At 54.1% G+C, this 16,329-nt stretch overlaps 1 protein-coding gene and 1 non-coding gene across 2 annotated transcripts; both read right to left on the bottom strand.

Moving 5' to 3' along the window:
- Positions 1-8,190: 8,190 nt before the first annotated feature.
- LOC134433361 (olfactory receptor 14J1-like) lies at positions 8,191-8,999 on the bottom strand (the record flags this gene model as incomplete). The annotated part of the gene is made up of 2 exons (XM_063182218.1): positions 8,191-8,253; positions 8,538-8,999. Coding segments are annotated over 2 exons (525 nt in total), but the record flags the coding sequence as incomplete, so codon positions are not given.
- A 4,916-nt stretch (positions 9,000-13,915) lies between these two features.
- Positions 13,916-14,119, bottom strand: LOC134433505 (small nucleolar RNA SNORA74). Its single transcript, XR_010031576.1, has one exon. It is a non-coding gene; the product is annotated as a small nucleolar RNA SNORA74 (small nucleolar RNA).
- Between the last annotated feature and the right edge of the window lie 2,210 nt (positions 14,120-16,329).

Genomic DNA, 16,329 nt, shown 5'->3' with positions numbered 1-16,329 from the left:
TGTCCCATCTCCTCAGGAGCTGGAGGTGCAGCCCCAGCACTTGGCAGGGCTCAAGGGCTCCCAAGCTCAGCTCCCACCCAGAGAACTTGCAGACCCTGGGCTGCTCTTCTTGGCCCCTGTACGCTCAGCCAGGCTGAGATGGACACTGATGGTTTCTGGGCCATCTCTCTGAGCCCAGCCCAGCTCTCTTCAAGCTCTGCCAGCTGCCCTGAGCTCTGGGCAGCACCAAGGGCCTCTCCCCAGCACAGCCCAGCCAGCTCTGGCCCCACAGCTCTGCTCAGGCCAGGCTGCTCTGGGCACTGCCCCATGGCCTCAGCCCCTGGCAAGGGCACAGCAGCAGCTGCAGCTGCCACAGGACTCAGCCCCAGCCATGGGGGAAGGTGCTTGGCTGAGGCCAAAGGAGGCTCCCTGGCTGCCCTGCTCCCCTTGGGCTGAGGTGCTGAGAGCTCTGCAGCCCCTGCTGCCATCCCATCTGCCCAGGGCAGCACAAGAGCCCCAGCCTTGGGGTCCCCAAGAGCTGCTCCTGCTCCAGGCCCAGGGCCCATCGCAGAGTTGGGGCAGCCACAAAGCTGTGCCCATTTCTGTTCATTGCTGCTCTGATGGGGATGGATCCTCAGAATCTTGGAGGTTGTTGATGAATTTTACTTTTCCAGAGGCCTCTTCATTCTTGAGATCTTCAGTTGAGAAATTCAGTGACAAAGGCTCATAAACATTCGTTCAAAACACCCAAACAAGACAAGCCCATGGGAATAATTCAAGTCTTTGATTCTTCTGTGGTTAAGCGGGCAGATTTCAGAAGTGTATTTAAACTGAATCTACTACACTGAAAACAATGCAGAGAGAATTGTATTGTCTTGTTAGGTTTTTTTTCCTGTTTATAGATTGCTATCAGCAATCCGCAGTTGATATTGATTCCCAGCACCTCCTCATGCAATCTGAACAGATATGAAAATCAAGACTCTTCATGGCTGACAATCAATCACACTTTGTCCCTACCCCCTCCCCACCATTTCCCTTATCGAAACCCTGGTGCTCAGAGCGGCTGAGGAATGGAGTCACATCCAGGGATGTCCCCAGGGCTCAGGATTGGGGCCAGATGTCATGGTTTGACCCGGAAAAAGGATTTCTGGGATGCTGTAGATAGGGCCAATGAGTGCTCAGATTTGAATATTGCCATCTGGCCCAACCACTGGGCATTGGACCCATCTCTGAGAACACAGGGTAAAAGCAGGGCTCTCCCCCTGGCAGGCTCTCTTTGGATTTCCGGCGGGAAGGAGTTGGGTCTCTCCCCCGCCCCAGTTGCTGGCTGGGTGGGGGGAGGGGAAAAGCCAGGTGGCCCGGCCTGGGAGAGGTAGGCCTGGCCCCCCCCCAAGGGTGGAAGGAAGAAGTAAAGAAATGCAGGGAAGCAATGTGCAGCCTGTTCCCCCACCTTGGAGAAAGACAGACAGAGAGAGAATGCAGCCTGTGTTTGTGGCCGTTATCTTGAAATTTAGTAAACATGTGCTGGCAGCAGGCAGCCCGGTTGAGGAGATGGGGGGAAGTGCAGCCAGGAGTCCAGCTGCTTGGAGGAGTTTTTAACCCTTCTTGGACAATGAAAACTTTACAGAACATTAACCCTTCCTAGATGAGTGATGAAGGTCTGGACCAGAGAGAGAGAGAGTGAGAGATGTTGGAAGAATGGAGAAGATGGAGTGGCATTTTATGCTGGACTCTTTTGTGTAGTCATGGACAGAGCCATGTTTCCATGTGATAGAGAGACTAAGTCCAGGGGGAGAAATGTCCCAGAGCCAAAGAAGATTCAGTGTGGGTACCCTTCGGCCCCAGGGGGTATATAAAAATGGGGGGGACAGATGTCCCAAAGGTGTTATACTGTGCTTTTCTGGAACTGGACAAAGCATCCTTAAAAAGACAACCCTGGAAGCAGCCCTGATTCTTGTTCGGTGGTGAGAGCACCGGAACAAGGTCGGAAAAGGCCACCACGACACATGGAAGGACTCCCTCTCCCCTTGAGGAACTGAAAGTTGAGCATTCTAAAGGGTGGTGCTGGACCCAGAACTGGTGATTTTAGAAGATGCTTTGTATTGGGAATTTAGGGGGGAGGAGAAGGAAAGTGTTTTTGTGAGGTTTTCATTTTCCTTGTGTTTTCTTTTTTCTTTTGTGTGTAGTTTAGTAATTGTTTTTATAGTTTAGTTAATAAACTTTTCTTTTTTTTCAAGTAAGAGCCTGCTTTATTTATTCCTGGTCAAAATCTCACAGCAGACACCAGAGAAAGTGTATTTTCATGGGGACATTTGGCCTTGTGCCAGGGTCAAACTTTGACACCAGGTCAGTTCAATCTCTTTATTGCTGATCTGGACGAGGCCATCGAGGGCACCCTCAGTCAGTTCCCAGGTGAGCCCAAGCTGGGTGGCAGTGTGGCTGTGCTGGAGGGCAGGAAGCTCTGCAGAGGGATCTGGCCAGGCTGGAGCCGTGGGCCCAGGACAATGGGATGAGGTTCACCAAGGCCAAGGGCCATGTCCTGCCCTGGGCTCACAACCACCCCAAATCCCTGGCTGTGCCCTGCCCCTGATCCCCACAGCCTGTCCTGTTTCCTTCATCCCTGCGTTGCCAGGGACTCTCTGGGACAAGGGAGCTCTGCTCTGGCTATGGAGGGAGGTGCAGGTGCCACCACTGGAGTGGGAACCAGAACTTACCAGGTTTGTGTCCTTTGGGGGTCAGGAACTGGTGGGACTCAGAGGCACAGGAAGTTTCTCTTCATGGCCAAGAGACTGTGGTTGAACAGGATACAATTGAATAACAACCATGCTCTTCCCTGAGCCATGTGCATTGTCCCAGTAGTGTCTGTCATGCCCACCATCCACAAGTGATTTTCATACTAAAATTAATTTTAGAAAAATATGGTTCTGTGATAGATATAAATAGAGTTGTTTTATCAGGATGCTCATCCTGAAGTGGGATAAAACAGCATGAACAATTCCTGATTTGCAAAGCTGTCAATGGTGGATGAAGAAGGGGCTCAGGCTGCTTTTGGTGCTGAGGAAATGCTGAAACCAGCCTGACTCATTTCATTTCCTCATGCCCTGGCTGATCTCTCCTCTTTCCCCTTCCACCCATTGGCTTTTGTCTCCCCTCAGGCCCCCCTGTGAAGAGCCTGGCTCTGTGTTCTCCATCCCCTCCTCGCTGGCACTGCCAGGCTGGCATGAGGAGCCCCTCAGCCTTCCCTGCTCTGGGCTGGACAAGCCCAGCTCCCTCAGCCTCTGCTCACAGCCCAAGGGCTCCAGCCCCACCTTGGAGGCCCTTCCCAAACCCTGCTACAGCTGCCAGACATCTTTCCTGCCCTGGGCAACCGAAACCAGGCCAAGTGACCTGGATAATCCCAGTCCTTGATGTCCTGGTCACGCAGCCTAGGCCCTTGTCCCCATGTGAGGTTCTGGGGGTTGATCTTGTGGAACATCCTTGGGGGAGGCTGCTGCTCCATGTGGGTCAGGGGGATACCAGGGACAGAGACCCTTCTGAGCATGAACAGCTTTGGACTTCTGGGGGGAAACTGTGAGAGGGGGCTGGGGCAGAGTGACCAACCCAGTGACTTCACACAGCCTCCCTGTGATGTCACAGAGCCCCCCTGTGATGTCACAGCCTGCTCTGTGATGTCATAGTTTATCTCTGATATCGCTATGTTGGTCTTTGATGCCACAACACACTCTGTGAAGTCATACAGCCCCCTGTGATGTCACACAGCCACCCTCCGTGATGTCACAGCCTGCTCTGTGATGTCACAACCATGTCACATAGCTCATCTCTGATGTCACAGCAAACTCTGTGTTGTCATAGTCTGCTCTGTGATGTTGTCCTCTGCCCTGTGATGTCACACCTCACTCTGTGATGTCACAGAGACAGCCTATGATGCCATAGTTGCTCAGTGACCTCACATAACCCACTCTGTGATTTCATAACCCACTCTGTGACGTCATGTCACCAGATGATAAATTGTCTACACCACGTGAGCACACACAGTGCTGGTTCTCCAAAACCCCAGGCTATGGAAACCACACAATGCCCATTGTGTGAGAACGGGAACTGAAATTCACCAGCCTCAGTGTCCTGCCAGCTCAGCCCGGCCCACTGGAACATTGGGGTCCACAACCACCAGGGACCACCAGAGAGATCCCCCAGGACAGGAGAATGCATGGGTAAAGGGGAGGGGAAATATGTTAATGATTTTGGGGAAACGATTATCATATGTATGTTTTGTCCAGGACAAACAATGAATATGTATGCAAAATACAGAATATAAACAGAAACCTTCCAGCACTCATCATGCACAGCTTTGGGAGAAGCTATCCCCCCATGCATCTGGCCAAATAAAGAATGCTGCTTCTTAAGGCTACATTGGGGTTATGGAGTTTTAATATTTTGCTGAATTTTTAGTAACAGTCCCACTCCCAAGGAAAGCTCAGTCTCCTGCTGGTCATAAACAGAGAAGGGCTGGTGAGAGATTTGGTGGTTGAAGGCTGCCTAAGGTAAAGTCACCTTTAAATAACAGAGTTTCCAATATTCTATGAAAGAAAGAGGGGCTGCAACAAAACTTCATCACTGGAATTATGGAGGGTAGGCGTTGGCTTATTCAGGGTGCAGATTTGGAGAGTACCAAATCAGATACTGACTTTTCAAGGGAAACAGTCTTAAAAACAAAGGTGTCCAGGAATGATGGACACACTTCAAGAAAAAAAACTTGAGGGAGAAGGAGCAGCATCTGTGCTAAAGTTGAGCCAGCTAATTTTTGTCCTGGCTGGGCATGGAGATTTTGTGGGAACTGAGGGGAAAAAAAGAGCGTGTCACCATTGGAAAGAAGATCAGGCATCTCAGGAAGTGTTAAAGGATGTTATTAGGTCATGCAGAAAGAAAAGTGGTAAAAGGTCAATTAAAACATAACCCAGCCACTTGTGTGAAAAATACTAAAAAATGTTTCAAAAAGGAACCTAATAGCAAAAGGAGGGATAAGTAGAACATCTACTCTTTATTGGAGGCAGTGGGGAATACAATAGGTAAGATAAGGAAAAGCTGAGCTGCTTAACACCTTCTTTGCCCCAATTTTCAAGAATAAGACAGGTTGTCCTCAGGACAAGTGTTCTCCTGAGCTGGTGGATGGGCACAGGGAGCAGAACAGCCCCCCCCTGTAATCCAGGAGGAAGAAGCTGGGGACCTGCTGAGCCACTCAGATGCTCACAGGTGTCTCTGGGAGCAGATGGGACCCATCCTAGGGGGATGAGGGAGCTGGTGGATTGAGCTCCCGATGCTGCTCTCCATCATTTACCATCAGTGCTGGCTCAGCAGGGAGGTCCCAGAGGACTGGAGGTGCCAATGTGAGCCCATCCCCAAGAAGGGCTGGAAGGAGGAGCTAGGCAACTCCAGGCCTGTCAGCCTGACCTGGGTGCCAGGCAAGGTTATGGAACAGATCACCTTGAGTGCCATCACAGGGCACCCACAGGATGGCCGAGGGATCAGAGCCAGCCAGCATGGATTTCAATATCTGCACTGATGATCTGCATGAGGGGAGTGAGTCCAGCATCAGCAAATTTGCAGATGACACCAAGCTGGCTGTGAGTGTGGATCTGCTGGAGGGTAGGAGGGCTCTGCAGAGGGACCTAGACAGGCATCATACTGGGAGTGACTGGGATCACACTGGGATTATAGTGGGTGTCAATAGACCCTGACTGGGGTTCCTGAGAGCTACCAGGCCCATGCTGGGAGCTGACTGCGCACACACTAGGAGGAACTGGGAAAAACTGGGAATGACAGGATGCATGCTGGTGACAATTGGGATGTCCTGGCAGTGACTGGGATGAAACTGGGGGCAGCTGAACCATGCTGAGGTAACTGGGAGTGGCTGGCAATGACTACGAGAATGTTCGGGGCAACTGGGATATACTGGGAGTGCCTAAGACCATGCAGGTGGTGACTGGGACAACACTGAGGGCAACTGGGGGCAAGTGTGTTTGACTGTGGCCCTGCTGGGAGAGACTGGGATCATACTGGGAGATACTGGGACTATACTAGGGGCAACTGGGAGAACTGGGAATACACTGGATGAAAGTGGGAGCAACTAGGAGCAACTGGGATCATGTTGGGAATAAATTGCATCATAATTGGGAATGACTGTGAGTGCCTGGGCTCATACTGGGAACGGGGAGGGATCCTGCCAGGAGTGAGAGGAAGTGACCAGGAAAATCCTGGGAGTGACAAGAAAACTGGAAGCACACAGGCGCAGCAACTGGACTCATGCTGGGAGCAGGGCTCCAGGACAGGATAGAGGCAGGGGCCAAACCCAATAAGGTGAGGTTTAACAAGTCCAAGTGCTGGGTCCTGCCACTTTGGCCGCAACAACCCCTGCAGCACTACAGGCTGGGGACAGAGTGGCTGGAGAGCAGCCAGGCAGAAAGGGACCTGCAGGGACTGATGGACAGCAGGCTGGACATGAGCCAGCAGTGTGTCCAGGTGGCCAAGAAGGCCACAGGCTCTTGGCCTGGATCAGGAATGGTGTGGCCAGCAGGAGCAGGGCAGGGATTCTTCCCCTGTGCTCAGCACTGCTTGGGCAGCACATCGAGTGCTGTGTCCAGTTCTGTGCCCACCAATTTAGGAAGGACATGGAGGGGCTGGAGTGTGTCCAGAGAAGGGCAACAAGGCTGGGGAGGGATCAGGAACACAAGTCCTGTGAGGAGTGGCTGAGGGAGCTGGGGTTGTTTATCCTGGACAAAGGGAGGCTGAAAGGACACAAGGCGGTGTCTGGGCAGAGGTTGGACTTGATGATCTCCAAGGTCTTTTCCAGCCTTGCTGATTCTGGGATTCTCTGTAAGCACCCTTGGAGCAGTTGCAGGAGGAGCCCTGGGCCTCCTCTTCAGGAGCTCCAGCAGCCCAGGTGCCTCAGCTTTTCCTGGCAGCCCCAAAGCCCATCCTGTCAGTCCTGCAGAGCCCCTGCAGCTCCTCCTCACTGCCCAGAACAGGGAGCCCCAGAGCCAGACACAGCAGCCCAGATGTGCCCCCCTGGCCTGGGGTGCCTCTGGCAAGGGAGCAGCACCAGGCACTGCAGGAGCCTGCAGACAATTCCTGCAGCACTTGTAGGATGATCCTGCTGCCCAAGGGACGTTCCCATGGTGCCAAGTCAGGAACTGCAATGGGGAGTGGGGCCAGAGAGGAAAGGGCAAACAGGGATGGGCTCCTTGGAGGGGAGGGAACGGGGGTGGGCAATGGGAAGAAATTTGTATAAGGGAAGAGTAAAGAAAGCAAAGGGGAAGCAAAGGAAATGCTCAGGGCAGTTTGGGGGTGGCTGCCAGGCAGCCCTGGCTCTGAGCAACAGCGTCTGCAGTGGCACAGGAAACTCCCAGCTGATGGGAACAAACTTTCTGGCTGACTGCAGAGGGCAGGACAAAGCTGAGTGGTTTCCCTGGTGTCCCCCAGCCCTTGCTGGCCCCAGGGGCTGATGGCATTTGTGCTCCCTCAGGTTCATGTCCCCACACCAACAGCATGGGGGTGCTCCCCCTGCTGTGTGCAATGCAAACAGGGGCTGCTGAGCCAGTGCTGCCATGTCTGTGCCTGCAGGGATGGGGCACCAGTGTGAGCTGGGGGAGAGGCCAGGGCTGCAGAGGGGGGATGTTGTTGGCAGCTCCATGAGGATGCTCTGGGACGCTGCCCTGGGCTGTGCAGCACACTGGGGATGGATCAGCCCCTGCTCTGCTGCTCCTTCCCCTCTGCCCCAGGGCCCTTGCAGAGCCCCAGCCATGCTGTTTGCCCCCAGCCTGCCCACGGCCAGCCTGGGGCTGCTCACGGGGCTTTTCTGTGCTGAGCATTGGCCTGGCTGTGTTCTTGAGAGAGCCTGGGCAAGGAGCCTGGAGCCCCCAGGGCCTGGCCTGAGGCGTCAGTGCTGCCCCAGCAGTGCCCATGGCCTGTCCCTGCTGCAGCCCTGGCACTGCCACCCCCAAGACTGTGCCCGGCCCTGAGAGCACTCAGGCCCTGCAGCAACACCAGGGCCACCAGGGCAGCGGGGCAGGGCCACGGCAGCAGCACTGGCAACACCAAGTGCTGCTGCTGCTGGGCACAGCTGCTGTGCCAGCCCTGATCTGCCCCCAGCTCTGCACACAGACATTGCTGCTGCAGCTCCAGAGAAGAGAACAGAAGGGCATCTCTGCAGAAAACTCAGCTGGGAGACCATTTAGTTCCTTCAAAGCCACCAAGAGACCGGCTCCTCATTGATGCAGTCTGGGGCCATGGTTAAAGTGGAGGGAAACAAAAGGAGAAATGGCACAAGGAATGACAGTCCTTTGTGGACAATAGAAAAAAAAAAAGAAAACAAAAAAACAAAGGAAAAAACACCCACAACCAAACCAACAAGTATCAAAGGTGATTTTAATTATAAGTCTTTTTATTTAAGAAATTGGAAATTGGCCAGCAGTTAATGTTTCTGAAAAGCATCCAGTCATCAGTCTCCACACTGCAGCCTTGAGCTCCTGGTTCCTCAGGCTGTAGATGATGGGATTAAGGGCTGGAGACACCACCGAGTACAGAACTGACACTGACAGATCCAGGGATGGGGAAGAGATGGAGGGGGGCTTCAGGTGGGCAAATGCTGCAGTGCTGAGAAACAGGGAGACCACAGCCAGGTGAGGGAGGCAGGTGGAAAAGGCTTTGTGCCATCCCTGCTCAGAGGGGATCCTCAGCACGGCCCTGAAGATCTGCACATAGGAGAAAACAATGAACACAAAACAGCCAAATGCTAAACAGACACTGACAGTAAGAAGCCCAAGTTCCCTGTGGCAGGATTTGGAGCAGGAGAGTTTGAGGATCTGGGGAACTTCACAGAAGAACTGGCCCAGGGCATTGCCATGGCACAGGGGCAATGAAAATGTATTGGCTGTGTGCAGCAGTGAAAAGAGAAAACCACTGGCCCAGGCAGCTGCTGCCATGTGGGCACAAGCTCTGCTGCCCAGGAGGGTCCCGTAGTGCAGGGGTTTGCAGATGGACACGTAGCGGTCGTAGCACATGATGGTCAGGAGGAAATACTCTGCTGAGAGGAAAAACAAAAAGAAAAACACCTGTGAAGCGCATCCTGCATAAGAGATGTCCCTGGTGTCCCAGAGGGAATTGTGCATGGCTTTGGGGACAGTGGTGCAGATGGAGCCCAGGTCGCTGAGGGCCAGGTTGAGCAGGAAGAAGAACATGGGCGTGTGCAGGTGGTGGCCGCAGGCTACGGTGCTGATGATGAGGCCGTTGCCCAGGAGGGCAGCCAGGGAGATGCCCAGCAAGAGGCAGAAGTGCAGGAGCTGCAGCTGCCACGTGTCTGCCAATGGCAGCAGGAGGAAGTGCCTGATGGAGCTGCTGTTGGACATTCCTTCACTCTGGGCATGGTGCGCTGTTGAAAAAGACATTGACAAGCTTGGACAGATTTCCTTTTTGATTTCAGGCTTGTGCTCCTTCTGAGTTGCTGCTTTATTTTCAGCATTGCACTCAGCCTGAATACTGGGGAGACCTGAGGGAAAACAGGGCTCCCTGTGCCACAGGGCAGTCAGACCTGCTGGAACCACACAGGTGCCCTTTGTTCATTTAACCTCTCTCTATTTCACCATGATCACACTTTAATATTTTTTGAAAAATGAAGTAGACTTTTTGAATTCTTCAGTTGAAATTTTTTTTTTCCAAACCTTTCTCTCTTTCCCTATGCACATGAACAGGAAAGGATACCAAGGGCTGGTCTGGCTCTCTGGTGCCTGGAGTTGTGCCTACTGGGAACTGTTTCTCTCTATCCAAGCCTTGTCCCTGCCTGTGCTGCCAGGGCCCAGCCCAGCCCTGGGGTCCCAGCTCTGCCCTGCAGACACCTCCCAGCACAGGGCACTGCCCAGGGGCATCTCCCTGGCAGCAGGGCCTTAAGGGCAGGCCAGACAAACAGAGATGCTGCAAGCCAAGGTGCTGCTGCTGCTGTCTGTAGGGAGAGGAGGCTGAGGAAGCACTTTCTGAGGGAGATCTGAGGAACATCTGCTGATGCCCAGGGTGACAGTGCAGGAGTCTCAGTGACACAGCCAAAGCTGACAGCCCCTTTCCCTTCCCTTTAGGAGAAAGCTGAGAGCAGCCCTGGCCATGCAGCACCACCTCCACAGCAGGATGAATCTGCCCTGATGGGGGTGGCTCCTTCCACCTCCAGTTTCTCCCCTGCAGCGTCCATGGGGAGCTGCCAGGCAGGCTGAGAGCTCCTCCTGGCAGGTGGCACATGCCCTGGGCTGGCCAAGAGCCCTGAGGGCTGCATGAGCTGCTGTGCAGGACAGCCCTGAGCAGCCCTGGCTGCAGCCCCAGCTTCACCCCCTGCAGCCGTCCCTGGCAGCAGGAGCCTTCCTGCCCTGTCCCTCTGACGGTGCCCAGGGCAGCCCCGCTCTGCAGCACATCCTCCTCCTCCTGCTCCTGTGCCACAGAGAGACTGGGAGAGTCCTCTTGATACATCCCCCAGGCTATAGGGTGCGCTGGCTTCAGGAGATCCCTCCAGGAGCACAGGGGACATTGCCCTGCACCCACAGACTCACCATGCACAGGGCTGTGAAGATGTTTCCCCAAGTGAAGTCTCAGCTCAATGTCTTCCCAGTCCTGATTGCCTTCAGCCTGTCTCTGCCTGGCTCCTGTCCCCTCAGCGCCCGCAGGCAGAGCCCTCAGCCCTGCTGGGCTGGGAGAGGAGCTGGTCCTGGGAAGAGCTGTTCCTTTAAAGCTCAGCAGCACAGACACAGCACAAGGACTTAAATGAGACTCTTGGGGATTTGGTGCTATTTACATCAAACTGAGTCCCTGAGAGAGTTCAAAAAACTTCTCAACAACTCAAAATTAAATTGAAACTCCAAAGTTTTCCAAGTTTTAATGGGTACCACTGAGAGACACAAATGAGAAATTTTCCCCTGGTTCCAGTTAGAGCAGAACACTGGAGGCAGTGATGACAGCTGGGGACAAACAAGGCAAAGGTGTCTGTGGTGCTGAGCAAAGCTGGATGTGTTTGAGGAATGCAAAGAGCCCAGGCCTGAGCCCCAGCCCCTGGCCAGGCAGATCCTGTCCCTCCCTCCTTGCTCAGGGCTCTTCCCAGGATGGGCACTGGCATGTGGGGATGTGCAATGCCAAGGGCAGGAGCATGGGGCGGCCCCTGCCAGGCTGCTGAGCAGGGACAAGGAGGCCATGAGGCCCCAGGCCTGCAAGGGTCACTTGTCCCATCGTGGCCTCAGGCCCAGGCCCAGCAGCCATGGCCAAAGTGCTGCCCATGTTGGCTCTGGCAGGGCTGTCTTGCAGCTGCTGCCCATCCCTGTGCCCTGTGCAGCCCAGGCTGTCCCACGGTGTCCCTGTCCTGTGCCTCTGTCCCTGCAGGCTGTCGGCATTCCCCGGGTGCCCCACCTGGCTGGGCCCTTCCTTTGCTGACAGCTCTGCCTCCTGCCTGCCCCTGCCTGCCCACACAGAGCCTGGGGCTGACCCAGGCTCCTTCTGGGAGATGTGTTGTGCCACAGTCCTGCCCTGGGAGGGAAATTAATCTCTCCTTGTTTCCGTTCTGGATCTTCACAGCTGCACTTGGTGACATTATTTCTATCTCAGGTTCATTTCCACTATGAAGAAGAGGTCCAATATATTTGAATCCACCTTTGTCATCCTCACAGGCTGTTCTTGTTCTGCCCTCAGTCTCCACTGAACCCAGGACTTCCAGTTCCCATACACTGATCATGTTCTTGGGGCCTCCAAATCCCATCCTGGGAGATCTCTGGGCCTTCTCAAAGGTGCTCAGCCCTGGAGATGTGATTTAAGTCCAGGAATGGCTGAGTACATTTTTGCCCAAGATTATATTGGGGAATATAATACAGAATAATACACTGTATCTTTTAAGTGACTGAGGGCAGATTTAGATTTTCTGTAAGGATGAAATATTTTTTGATGATGGTGGCAGGACACTGGCATAGGGTGCCCTCAGAATTGAAACCCCATCACTGGATGTGTTTAAGGTCAGGGACTTTGTACAACCTGAACGAGTGAAGGTGTTCCTGGGTAATGGGAGTTTTACCAGAGACTCTTTTCGGTCTCTTCTAACTCAAACCATTTTACATTTCTTTGGTTCTTATATCCCAACTGCTTCTCCACAGGGCTGCAAATACCTATGCACACCCTGCCAGCATTTTAATGTGGCCTAATTCCCAACACTTCCATAAAAAGGAAAGAAATGCCATATTAGGGACATGAATTGCCATGTTTATGGAGGAATCATTAAAAGCCCCAAAAGTAAAGAAACTGAAAGGAAGGACCAAAATCTCAGTGTGAAAGATTCACCAAGTGGGACAATAGCAGAGACTCTGATGGTGACCTCCCAGCTGACGATGGGGATTTCTGCCTTGGGGTCTGAGTATCAGGATGGAAGGTCGCTCCCAGGAGGAGTCCCTGTGCATTTTCCTCCCCCATGGCTCTGCCCTTCCTGATCCAGCAGCTGTGGGGCAGCAGAGCGGGGACAGTGCAGGGACAGGCCTGGTTCTGACAGGGCTGTTGTGGTTTAGGAATGGTGCTCCCAATTTACTACACCTACTACCAAGACCACGTGTCACCCCAGATTTATATTCCCACCATTGCCCCCCCACACCACAGGGGCTTTGCCTGGCCTGGCCCTGATTGATCTCAGCCCATATTTCACAGTCAGGGATAACCTGGAGATGGTGTCCAGGGTTCACCCTTGTGTGGCCAGTCCAGACCCCCCTGAGGCACTTTAATCCTGGCCGCCCCATCCTCCTGTCTGTTGTTGTGATGCTCTTCAGTGCCCAACTCTTGGGCACGTGAGCATCCACAGGAGGGAGTTTCACAGCCAACTTCTCCCCCAGACAGAGATGTCTTGACCCAGTCCAGCAGCTCAGCTGGGTTTCCCTCTGTGCTCCCAACTGTCCTTTTTCCATGGTTCCAGCCACCCCAGAGAGCATCTCCCACCATCCCTGAGTCAGTGCAGAGGTGCAACGTTGACCATTTCTCTCGCTCAGAGCTCCAGGGATGGTCCCAGTGCTGCAGTGACTGCAGGAAAGGGGACCCCACAATGGGACATTTCTTGGTCAGATACAGACAGGAAGAGTGACAAACTGTCTGTGACTCGGGTTTTGGCCTCGCAGCCCCCGCCGTGGTTTGCAGGGAGCTGCAGTGTGGCTCGGCCCTGGCTGTGCCAGGCAGTGCTGGCCTGGGAGAAGGTGTTGGTGCCAGCTGGCCCAGGGAGCTGCAGCGTGTGGGGAACGAGTTCCTCCTGGCCTCCTGCCCCAGGGTGGCACTGCAGGGCCTCATGGAGCCAAGGGGCCATTGTAGCTCTTCAGGGCCCCATGGAATTAAGGGGACTCTTTGGACATTGTGGGGCCTTGTGGGACTGAGGCCATCGTGACACTTTAGAACCAAGGGGCCACTGTGAAACTACAGGGCCTTGTGGAACTGACACTGAAATCACCCAAAAAGAAACTTTCTAACACAGTTTGAGTATCAAAAAGAATTCATTTTTATTGCAGCACTGATCACTTGGAGGATCCTTCCTCCATTCAAGTGCCCCAAACATCATGCGAACAGAGGTTTTATGACACACACAAGTTCCATATTTATGAGCTATAGAGGTTTTATGACACACACAAGTTCCATATTTATAAGCTATTCTTCTGTGATGCTCTACATCTGGCCTGTAGGCCACACAGTATAAATAATTCCAACTTCATAAGTTATTTATTATATAATTACCTTGCTTATGTAATTCGACCAGTAAGAGCAGGCCCAGGCCATTGGAGACTCAGGCTGCTATTGGCTGGTTAGCTGAGTAGTAACTGGCTCAGCCAATGAGGATTACCTTCATGGGCCTTTTCATCTATATAAGGAAGTTAGATCTCAATAAAGCTGCCTGTTGCTGCATGAACACATACAGTCTAGTCAACTGTCTCCACGGGCAGGAGTTACTCCACTCTCAGGCATGCAGAGTGCTGCCAAAACGTGGCACCACTGAGCACTAGGACGGCCTTGCTGGTGCCAGGAAAGCTCAGCAGCACCTTTTTCTCCCAGCAGCATAACACTGGCACAGGCACTGAGCAGCCACGGGCAGCTGACTACTGCTGGGAGACAAAAACCCCAAAACTGGGGGGTTTACCGGGCAGAAAAAACATGGAGGCACTTTTCTGATGATGCCTACTCTCATCAAGGCTTCATCCAGCAAGAGGAATAGATAAGCTAAACTTATTTCTGGATAAACCACGTCATTTCCACCCTGAGGACCTAAGGCTAGCACAGGAGCCAGCAGAGGCCTTTTAGACAGCAAAACATTTTTGCCCATTTTCCCAGGCTGGCTCACAGTCACACCTCACCCATGTGGCTCCAGAGCTCTTGCTGTGTCCCGCGGGCAGGTTATCCCTTCACATCTGCTCTTGCAGGCTCCAGTGCCCTCCCGGAGCGCCTCCCCGGCTGTCCCAGCACAGCTCAGCACAGCTCAGCACAGCTCAGCTCGGGGTTCCACACGCGACGGGGCCGGGGCACCTCAGAGCTGCTCCTTCGGGCGGGTCACCGCCATCGGTCATCGGCTGAAGGCCTAAAGAGAGGACAGCAGAAACATCACAAATAAGCCATTAGTTCCATCTGTATTCACAAAGCTCAACAGCAGCGGCCTGGCTTGTGGCAGAGGACAAAAGCCAGCACACCAAGCGAAAGGCTGAGGAATTAATGCTGAACTGCACAGCCGAGCAACATCCCCAGTCTCCCGGCCGAACAGCTAAATAGGAGGCAGTGAGTATTTCAGGTGGCGCCTTCCTGCCCCGGAGCCCCGGTCTCCAGCCCCGCTGCTGCCGCCACCCGTCCCTGTAACCCCCCCCCCTCACCTCATGGCGGCGGTGGCCCCTCATGGCGAGGGAGCTCGGCCCGCCAGAGCTGCTCCTTGCCCTCACGGCGGCGAGCTGAACGAGCCCAGCCCACCAGAGCTGCTCCTTGCCCTCACGGCGGCGAGCTGAAGGAGCCCAGCCCGACAGAGATGCTCCTTGCCCTCACGGCGGCGAGCTGAAGGAGCCCAGCCCGCCAGAGCCACTCCCTGCCCTCATGGCGAGGGAGCCCGGCCCACCAGAGCCGCTCTTGGCCCTCATGGCGGCGAGCTGAAGAAGCCCAGCCCCCCAGAACCGCTTTATCTCCACACGGCGGCGGGGACAGAAAAGGAGCAGGCCTGGCCACGCTGCCGAGGTGATTCCACAGACACCGCCCCGCTCGCTTCGGCCGCTCCCCCCGGGGCGGGGAAAAACCTCGGTAATCAGGCACCGGGAGGGACTTTAAGATCATCTCGTCCCACTCCCTGCCATGGGCAGGTACACCTTCCACTGTCCCAGGTTGCTCCAGTCCCTGTCCGACCAGGCCTTGGACACTTCCAGCATCCCTGACAGAGCCGGAGCAGGAACACGATCTGTGGAGCTGGGAGAACTGAACTCAAGCACCGGCTCATGGGAAGCAGAGGGCTGGTGAGCTGCCTCTGCTTGCCCCTGATGTGTCCCACTTCGGGCACAGGAGGTAGAAGTGTCAGCTCAGAAACAAAAATCCAGCCCTGAAATAAGCAGAGAAAAAGCTGTGGCACTGCCAAGTGCCTTGCTGGGAGAAGCACAATTCCACACCTTCCCTGACCTCCACTGGATGCTGTAATATCAGCCCAGTGCTCTGTGTATCCATGTCTGGGCACAGCAGTGTAACTGTAACTCCCTCGCTGGGGATCCATTCAAAGGAAGTTTTTCTCTGTGCTTTGTGCTCCATTGAGACACTTGAAGGCCTTTCCAGAAAGCCTGGCATCCCTCCCCCATGCTCCTCATGTGCTTATGCTCTCAGAGCTCAGCAGTGAACTCAGCTGGAGCTGCGCCTTGCCTCAGGCAATCATCCACTCCAGCTCTGTCTTCTTCAAATGTTTCATGGTCTATTTTCAGCCCAAGCAGGCAGCTATTCTTCCTGGATGTGGGGTGCTCCTCTCCAGCTCAGCCTGATCCTGCCTTGTCCTGGGAAGCTCTGAGCTTGTTGTGCCCAGGACACTGCTGTGTGCAGGGACAGAGGCTGGTGCTGAGCAGAAGGAGCTCGGTGCTTCCCCTGTCACTGATGAACCTGGTGAGGAACAGGTTTCCCAGCTATGCCCAGTGCACACAGCAAAACCTGTCTGGGGAGAGACAGGTAAGAGCAGACACAGAACACTTCATGCTCTTGTTCCTGGGGGTCTCGCTGCCCATGGCCAAGGGCACGTGCCCACACAGGCATGGATGATGACTCTGCCAAGACCCTAAGCCACAGCTTCAGTTTAGAACTGTTTAATTCATT

This window comes from Melospiza melodia, unplaced genomic scaffold (assembly GCF_035770615.1).
Source record: "Melospiza melodia melodia isolate bMelMel2 unplaced genomic scaffold, bMelMel2.pri scaffold_18, whole genome shotgun sequence".
Lineage (NCBI taxonomy): Eukaryota > Metazoa > Chordata > Aves > Passeriformes > Passerellidae > Melospiza > Melospiza melodia.
Note: the sequence above shows the minus strand (reverse complement) of the source record. Positions and strands in the feature narration are given on the sequence as shown.